The sequence below is a fragment of the Pistacia vera genome, unplaced genomic scaffold, assembly GCF_008641045.1.
Source record: "Pistacia vera cultivar Batoury unplaced genomic scaffold, PisVer_v2 Contig79, whole genome shotgun sequence".
NCBI lineage: Eukaryota > Viridiplantae > Streptophyta > Magnoliopsida > Sapindales > Anacardiaceae > Pistacia > Pistacia vera.
This window is the reverse complement of record NW_022196656.1, coordinates 120,902-130,763: the sequence shown is the minus strand read 5'-3', so window position 1 is coordinate 130,763 and position 9,862 is coordinate 120,902. Positions and strand designations below refer to the sequence as shown.

Below are 9,862 nucleotides of genomic sequence, written 5' to 3'. Positions count from 1 at the left end.
AGATTTGGTGGTGACCGACAAAATAGGCAGCAAAACCCCACCACTGCTGGGTCATCGGTGGTCGTAGAGTTCAGCCACGTTGTGTCACTAGCATGAGACGCAATACTAGGCTTTATACGACCACTCGTTTCTGCCTACGATAAAGTCACCCAGTCATCTGTTGTCCAATTCTTTGACCTAATTGTTTTTTGTTTCCTTTTAATTTGAATATACTCACTCTTTAATTTAATCCTTAAAACTAAACTTTGCTTCAATTTTTTTCCTTTTTTTTTTTATAGTGACAGGATACCCGAGTCAGTTTGTGTACATCTCAACTAATCAATTGAGATTCTAAAGTTGATAGTCGATTAAATCTCCTCATTTGTACATCTCAACTAATCAATCGAGATTCTAAAGTTGATAGTCGATTAAATCTCCTCATTGACCACTCTTATTAGAAATTTAAGTAAATCAAACTTAAAACCTCTTAATCCTTTATCATATCATTTAATTATAATATATGTCAAATTCTTAATAGCTTGTGGTACCACCTAGATTTTCCCAATAAGTTAATCGGCAGAGCCAAGACTCTATAAATATCATAAGAGCAAACCGAAAACAGACATACTTGATAGTATCATGACATTCTTCACACTAACAACACTTATATAAACACTTAATAACCTCACTGAAACCTTTCTAAACCAAAATTTGTATGGAATTCATAAAAAGCTTTAATTTACTCTTTCTTTTAAACCATTCTCGACATGTTTATCCTGTAAGACTCTTCCTCAACTTCTAGACCAATAAAGCCCTTGCCATGGCCTTAAATGCAGCCACGTACAGCACCACGTGGTGACAAACTAAAACGCTTGTCACTTAACATGCTACCTGGGGCATTTTCTATGCTACACCGCCAAATCCAACATCCTTAAAACTACTCCCAATTATTCAACCTTCAACTACTGCAAACTTTGATTCCATTGAGAGAGAAACAAAATGATGAATTTTGTGGCTATATGTCTTGTTGTTACTTCACTTGTAGCAGCAGGAGTTTTTTCTCCAAACCCAGAAAAAAATAACCAGAAAGAACAAGTTATTGTCAAAGAAGGGCATAGAGTTGTTGTTGTAGAGTATGATGAGCATGGCCAACCCAACACCAAAGTTTTCATTTCACCAGAAAATGAATATTACATCAAGAAGCCCGGTTCGGGTTCAGCTTCAGATGTTGAAGAGAAGATATCTTCTGCTGCTTCTGATGCTTACAACAATGCTAAGGGTAAGATCAAAGAAGCTTCTTCAGATCTTGGCCAAGAACTTTCAGGCTCAAAACCTTCTTTTGGTGAAGGTCACGGTCATGGTCCTGCAGAGCTTTTGTGTGATGCTTATGGGAATTGCAAGCACAAGATTGCGAGTGCAATTGGGAAAGCTAAGGACAAAGTAAAAGAAGCTGCAATGCATGATAAAGAGAAGGCAAATGAAGCCAAGGAGAAGGCATCAGAAGTGGCGCATGGGACGATTGCTTTCGAGAAAGAGAAGGCAACTGAGGCGAAAGATAAGGTGTCGGAGGCGGCTCATGACGCCATTGCTCAGAATAAAGAGATAGCTCATGAGGCCAAAGCGGCTGTACAAGATGCATTTGGTAAAGCAAAAGAAGGGTTTTCAGAGAAGGCCCATGGGGTAAAAGAGGCTGTACAGAAAACATACGGTAAAGCCAAAGAGGGAATGTCACAAACGGCTCAAGATGTGAAGGAAGCCGCGGAAAAGCCGGTGGCAAAAGCTAAAGGCACTATCAAAGAAACAAAAGATTTGGGGAATGCGATCAGGGGTGATATCGGAAGGAACGTATCAGAGCAAGTTGCTAGTGTTCGTGATAGTGTAAAGGAGAAGGCAAAAGAAGCCAAAGAAGGCACTAAACATGCAGCAGAAAGGGTAAAAACTGGTGCACACAACTTCTTTGATAGATTTGTTCATCGTGAAACATTTGGTGGTCTTATGGGAGTGCTGAATTTGCTTGGATTTGCAATAGCCTATGGGATGTGTGTTTGGGTTTCGTTTGTTTCAAGTTATGTTTTGGCTGAGGCTTTGCCAAGGCAGCAATTTGGGATGGTGCAAAGCAAGATATATCCAGTTTATTTCAGGGGCATGGCTTGTAGTATTGTGTTGGCTTTGTTGGGACATATGCCACGGTTGTTTGCAGGAGGCAAGGTAGAGATATTTCAGGGATTTAATCTTTTGGCATCCATTTTGATGGTTTTTGTCAATTCAATGTACATGGAGCCTCGAGCCACTAAGGTAAACTAATTGCATTCTCCTTATTTATGGACAAGAGTCAATTTTATTCTTCAAGTTTTTTTCATTTAGGATATGTATTTTCACATGCACATACACTCTACCCACCATTCTTTTCCTCAAACTTAAATTATATTCATCTAGGCCAATGGATCCTCTTCAGCAAGGCTAAAGAGTGAAAGTGATTCCTAAACCTCTTGCCGCAATAGAGCTAATCAAACTACACTATCCTCTTAACGTAAAAAATTTGGACCATTTCTGTTTCCTAAATCTCTTATTTTCAAACTTCTCACTGCAAGAATTCCTGGTGAATTTCATATGTAAATGCTATTTGTATTTGATAAGTACTTTCCTTCCATTGTTTAAATTGATTGTATGAGCAGGTGATGTTTGAGAGGATGAAAGCTGAGAAAGAAGAAGGACGAGGACGAGAGAGCATATTAACTGACACTAGCTGGGCAACTGAGCGTGAGCGCCCCAGGATGACTGATCCTACAGCCACAGCCACGACCACCACCACAGGGGAAGCTCCTACAGCAGTTACACAGAGTACAGGACAAGAGCAGGTGCGGTCAAAAATCAGTAGATTGAGCGAGAGGCTGAAGAATTTAAATACATGCTCTTCCATCCTCAACATACTGACCCTGATGTCTCTGAGTTGGCACCTAGTTTATCTGGGTCAGGGCCTGCAAAAGATTTGTTAGATGCTCTAAAATATGCTGATGTGAATATGGTTTTATGATGCTTGGAAAGTGATAAAAGTTTTGGTAAAGTTGGTTTTTTCAGAAGCTAAATTTAATGTATGCAGGTTGTTGTAGGTAGGAGGATAGATGGTTATGTTGGATAGCATTTCGTGAGCGTTGTGTATTGATGAAAAAAGATTGTTTTGCAAATCACTGTAACAAACAAGAGATTAGTAGCATACCCCACTTCCAGGTGTTGTATATTGTGTATACCAAGAGATAAAAGCTGCTTTTTGCTATGGCTTGTGCATCAGCACCTACCTTCTTCATAAATCATCAACATGTTGATTAGCCAATATGTAGCTAAAACTTCTCTTCCAGAAAGCGAAGGTTACTACTCCAAATAACTTTATTGAAATAACCTTTTGTTACGATTGTTTCAAGGGTTTTATTAATCATACCATCAGTACTAAAACTTGAGAAAAAAAAATTCAGTTTCATGTCATTTTGCAACCAAAAGAGTACTCTGCTGAAGAGTCCTAGCCTGATGTCCAAACTTAAACCCCACCCACTGGCTCCAGCTATCTTGTCAACTTCAAAAGGAAGTGCATGAAATCTGGAAGGAATAGCTGAAATATGTCGGCTCCTGTAAAGTCACTATATTTCACTTTGAGCTGAAGAAATGACATCAACTCCTCTTTTTATATTGGCAGTAAATATGTATGAATGATCCCAACCTTATAAAGGAAAAGATTAGCCATATTAAAAATCTATCAATCCCATCTTGATGTAAGACATCAGCATCAAGTGGTTTAGAAATTAGAAACATGGGTTGCATATCTGAAAAAATATTACCTATTGGTCAGTTATTCAAGAGAAATACTAAAGAGTCGATGCAAATTTAGAAAAAAGGAATAATGGAACCATTTAACTTGTAGGCTGAGTTAAAACAATTGACTCATTACCTTCAGGCTGGTTGCCATGTCTTTGTAAGTGCTTTTAGACTTGCCTTTTGAAGCCTTTCATTTCTGCCATAGTCTTGTAGACTGCTGGACACTCTCAGATTTAAATCTTCATATCAGCATCCATAACCTCTCAATGATCCATTTTGCTGCTTCCATTTCACTTATGATTTTTCTCTCTTTTCCACATCGGAGAACAGCTTAATTGTTGTATGACAATTGCGCAGACTCTGAAGTTTTTTATCACTGTCCCCGGAGCTAATGTTGGCAAACAAATTATTCTGGAAGTCAAGCTTTTTACTTTAGTGGAGCAATTCATTGGTTCTGCATCACTGGAGCTGGGAAAAGGCTTCTCTCTCTATGACCTATTTGGCTCTGTTCTCCAGCTTTTTTTCCAACCTTAAAACTGCATTGGAAGATATGCGTACACATCTACATCCCAACTAGTGGAGACCTCCAGTTATTCCAATCCTGACGCGGTTCCCATGGATGGTAGCGACTTTGAACCTGATCCTGATCGGACGACAGGGGAAAAACGACAAACACATTGGCCATAGAAGAGCGAGAAATAGGAGGAACAGAAGCAGCCGAGGACAATCACTTGCGGATGCCATTTTAGCTTGACGGACGAGCTTGCGGAGAAGTGGACTATGGGATCGAGGGTAGCAATTGCAGTGCCAGATGAGAAGGAAAGAGGAGAACACCAGTGCTCCATCTGATCCTTTTTCCATGAGCAATGTATTGACATTTGACGGCCATGCAAGTACCGACACAGTTTTACCTGCCGGTTGTCGAGTATTATATGAAAATCCAAGGTGGCGGGGATATTCGTGAAACTCCCGCTTGAGGAAAAGGCTAACGGATTTATAACAAATTTTCCAATAAGTAGATGACACTATATTTCCTAAGTGTTTGGCAACAATTTTGGATGCGTCAGTGGGCTGTTGTCATTACAATTACAATTTATAACGCTACTGTAGTATAACTTATAATTGTGGTGTTTTAGGTGATATTACATGTTTAAACACCGTTTTGGATGTCATTAGAATTTAAACATTCGCTGTATATTTTGCTAAGTAGTACAACAACTGTTAATTGTTGATAATGTTTTGAAAATGTGTAGGTTTAAATGACGTCGTCTAGCCGTACAGGAAGAAGACGACATGCTACAGATGAGAGGGACGAAGAAGAAATACTAACAGATATAGCCATGCACTCTGCGGTGTGCCGCGTTAGAAGCAAGTAGGCCTGAACCACGACATACATCCATATTAACCGGTCATGAGTACACTGTTGGAAGTATCAATGTTCATCCTGACAAGATCTATGACAAGTGCCGCATGGACAAAGATGTTTTACATACTTATGTGAAATTTTGTTCCGATCAAGGCAAATTGCAACCAACCAGGAATACGAGTTTGGAAAGAACAAGTTATGATATTTCTAACATCGTTGGAAAAAAACGAGACAATCAGAACAAGATGGAGGATTTCCAACATTCGGGTGAGACGATCTCTAGACATGTTGCCGCAATTTGCGACACTATATGTGAGTTGAAGACAGAGTTTATCAGACCCACCTGACTTCAATGATGTTCCATGGAAAATATCAGCCAACAGAAAATATTACCCTTTCTTTAAGGTACTAGTTCATTATGTTTTCTATAGTAGATAGTTAAGTTCGTTGTGTTATAATTTTATAGTCGGTTAATATGAGTAAAATTCAATTTTCATGATAGGACTGTATTGGAGCCATGGATGGCACACAATATATGCTTCGGTTCCACGTGAATTGCCAATAGGTACGGATCGCAAAGGAACGAAGACACAGAATGTAATGGCTGTATGCGACTTTAATATGATGTTCACGTATGTCGTTACTGGATGGAAGGATCTGCGCATGATTCAAGAGTTTTAAATTCAATTCTTGATGATCCTAATTCTGGATTCCACATCCCACCAGGTATAAGTATTTTCTTGACGTATTATAGCGTATTGCTCCACTGTTGAGGCCCTGTAATTCAAAAATAAAGTCTGATATTATTACAGGGAATAATATTTGGTGAGCGGGTTATCCAAATAGAGACGGGTTCCCGCCCCCATAGGCAAGTGGCTTACCATATTTCTGATCACTGTCGTAACCGAAGAGGGCCGCAAGAGTTGTTTAACTACAGACAATTCTTCAATCCGCAATGTTGTTGAGAGAACCTTTGGTGTGTTTGAAAAGACGGTTCCTTTTCTGAATGGAAGATGACAATTACCCGTTGGACAAACAAGGGAAGATTGTTATGGCTGTTGTAATCATAATTTTATCAGAATGCACAATATGGACGACCGTATCTTCGAAAAAAACCAATAATAATACAGGTAATGAGCAAATAATTGTGATCGTCAAACGGGACAGAATATGGCGAAATGGAGAAGGACCGAGTCTACCGCAACAAGGTATTATAGACAACATGATGACTATACGGGATAAACAAACGAATGCACTGTGGGCAGCACAGTGGACCATGTCGTAGTTGTTAATGGAGGTATATGTGTAAGAATGATTGTAAGGGTTATTAATGTACTTTTGTCATATATGTATGAATATGATGTTTTAAACAGTTGAATTAGTACTTGAAATTAATATGGGTTTTTGTTTCTTAATATCTACGGGTGACAAAATTACCAATAAAATATTTAGTATTATTAAAATGAACTGATAAGTTATATATAATAATACATTATTTTAACAAAATTCAACAAAATATATATTAATAAATCATTTATAAAAAAATATATAATCAATAATTCAAACACAAATATCAAGGTCAAATAAATCAACCAAATACATATTCTAAAAATTATATTCTCGTAATCTAACCCTATCCAACTATCCCATCCATCCCCAAAATCCTATCCAAAATACTGAACCAACGTACCCGAGAATATCTAAATACAACAACAATGGTATCACTTAATGTTGAGAGATGCCTCAAGCACTAAAATTTGGAATGGGTTAAATTAATTAAAAATTTCCTTTATATTTCAAATTTATTTATAATTTTTAAATTAATTTCTTCTTCTCTCCTCCTCTTATGGCTAGGTACCAACTCAAGTGTATCAAACCCACAATCTTAGTAATTGATAAACAAAATTGAAACAAAGGAATTGTTGTCTTGTGTGTTGGTCAATCTTTGCTAGGACGTGGTGGGTGCTCAATGAGTAGGATGAGATTTGGTGGTGACCGACAAATAGGCAGCAAAAACCCCACTGCTGGGTCATGGTGGTCGTGAGTTCAGCCACGTTGGTCACTACATGAACGCAATCTAGGCTTATACGACCACTCGTTTCTGCTCGATGAAGTCACAGTTCATCTTTGTCCAATTCTTTGACCTAATTGTTTTTGTTTCCTTTAATTTGAATATACTCACTCTTAATTAATCCTTAAAACTAAACTTTTTCAATTTTTTTTTTTTTTTTTTTAGTGACGTCGGTCAGTTTGGACATCTCAACTAATCAAGAGATTCTAAAGTTGATATCGTTAAATCTCCTCATTGTACATCAACTATCATCAGATTATAAATTATACGATTAATCTCTCATTGACAACTTATAGAAATTTAGTAATCAAACTTAAAACCTCTAATCCTTTATCATTCATTTAATTATAATATATGCAAATTCTTAATAGCTTGTGGCCACCTAGATTTTCCCATAAGTTAATCGGCAGAGCCAAGACTCTATAAATATCATAAGAGCAAACCGAAAACCAGACATACTTGATAGTATCATGACATTCTTAACACACTAACAACACTTATATAACACTTAATAACCTCACTGAAACCTTTCTAAACAAAATTTGTATGGATCTATAAGCTTTAATTTACTCTTCTTTTTTAAACCATTCTCGACATGTTTATCCTGTAAGACTCTCCTCAACTTCTAGACCCATAAAGCCCTTGCCATGCGCTTAAATGCAGCCACGTACAGCACCACGTGGTGACAAATAAAACGCTTGTCACTTAACAGCTACCTGGGGCATTTTCTAGCTACACCGCCAAATCCAACCTTTAAAACTATCCCCATTATAACCTTCAACTACTACAAACTTGATCCATTGAGAGAGAAACAAAATGATGAATTTTGTGGCTATATGTCTTGTTGTTACTTCACTTGTAGCAGCAGGAGTTTTTTCTCCAAACCCAGAAAAAAATAACCAGAAAGAACAAGTATTGTCAAAGAAGGGCATAGAGTGTGTTGTGAGTATGATAGCATGGCCAAACCACACACGTTTTCATTTCACCAGAAAATGAATATTACATCAAGAAGCCCGGTTCGGGTTCAGCTTCGAATGTTGAAGAGAAGATATCTTCTGCTGCTTCTGATGCTTACAACATGTAAGGGTAAGATCAAAGAAGCTCTTCAGATCTTGGCCAAGAACTTTCAGGTTCAAAACCTTCTTTTGGTGAAGGTCACGGTATGGTCCTGCAGAGCTTGTGTTGATGCTTATGGGAATGCAAGCACAAGATTGCGAGTGCAATTGGAAAGCTAAGGACAAAGTAAAAGAAGCGCAATCATGTAAAGAGAAGGCAAATGAAGCCAAGGAGAAGGCATCAGAAGTGGCGCATGGGCGATTGCTTTCGAGAAAGAGAAGGCAACTGAGGCGAAGATAAGGGTCGGAGGCGGCTCATGACGCCATTGCTCAGAATAAAGAGATAGCTCATGAGGCCAAAGCGGCTGTACAAGATGCATTTGGTAAAGCAAAAGAAGGGTTTCAGAGAAGGCCCATGGGGAAAAGAGGCTGTACAGAAAACATACGGTAAAGCCAAGAAGGGAATCACAAACGGCTCAAGATGTGAAGGAGGAACCGCGGAAAAGCCGGTGGCAAAAGCTAAAGGCACTATCAAAGAAACAAAAGATTTGGGGAATGCGATCAGGGGTGATTATAGGAAGGTTTTTTTTTTTTTTTGCAGCTTTATAAATATGTTGTTTTTGTGAATCTAGTTAGCTTATGTGAAGACATACAACGTAATTGTACTTATTTCTATTTCAATTTTGCCATTGTTAGTACTTTTTTTCCTTTTAACACAAGTGTCAAAAAATTGTACAGCTTCATATGTTCTGTATGTAACATTTTGTATGTAATGGATGAATTATTGGATAATTAGAATTATTTTTTTTGGATTTCACTAACTGATATATTTGTTCTGTAGATTCGACGTCGTTCTTTAATCATAACAACAAATTACGCTCATATGCACAGATGTCAGTATAATTTGCCTCGACGTCGCAAGGTTGATTGCTACTTGAAGCAGAGGCGAAAGTTTCAACGTTTTTCCAGAATTGGAGTTCGTCATACACCCAGTTGGTCGACATTGTCTGTATCTGCCCCTGCATTGACGTCATCAAGCAGTGTCGCATCGAACGAGGTATAAGTTTATCTGTGTTTACTTGATTACCACCACATGTTAGTATTATATTTTTTTAATGTGATTGGTGATTCGTATGGTGTCCCAATGTTTGTTGTCCCTTACCGTACTGTCCTTAGATGAGTGATTCTGTGGCCTGGTCTGCTGAGATGACCCACAAATTTATGGTCCTGTTATCTGAGCGGGCCAAAAATTCGCACGGTACCGCAATAAAAACAGTAGATTACAAGGCAATGTTGGACGACATATCATCAGTGGTTGGCAGGAGACTCAACGTCACACAATTAGCCTCTAAGTTCTTTCGCCTGCGAAAAACTTATCAAGCATGGCGGAAATTGCTGCAACACACGGGGTTCGGGGGGGTTCACGAGTCACAAAGTCCAACGTGTCCCGTTGAGGTTTGGCAAGAATATGTCAAGGTAAATTTTCATATTTTTTAACTAATATTATTCAATGACACCGTAAATGTACGCTTTTTTCGGACTGCTAAATATTAATATATTATTCTTTTAACTTACCAGCAAAAC

General features: G+C 38.2%; 1 protein-coding gene across 1 annotated transcript; it reads left to right on the top strand.

The window, feature by feature from the left end:
• Nucleotides 1-958: 958 nt before the first annotated feature.
• LOC116116922 lies at nucleotides 959-3,193 on the top strand. The gene is made up of 2 exons (XM_031402958.1): nucleotides 959-2,274; nucleotides 2,655-3,193. Exons 1-2 carry the CDS (start codon nucleotides 979-981, stop codon nucleotides 2,973-2,975), a joined length of 1,617 nt encoding a protein of 538 aa, XP_031258818.1. The 5' UTR covers nucleotides 959-978; the 3' UTR covers nucleotides 2,976-3,193.
• Nucleotides 3,194-9,862: the final 6,669 nt, after the last annotated feature.

Excerpts from the sequence above, each read along its gene's own strand:
- LOC116116922 (XM_031402958.1), top strand. The coding sequence starts at position 979 with ATGATGAATTTTGTGGCTATATGTCTTGTTGTTACTTCACTTGTAGCA. Across the intron at positions 2,275-2,654 it reads TGGAGCCTCGAGCCACTAAG|GTGATGTTTGAGAGGATGAA; the intron begins GTAAACTAATTG and ends TTGTATGAGCAG.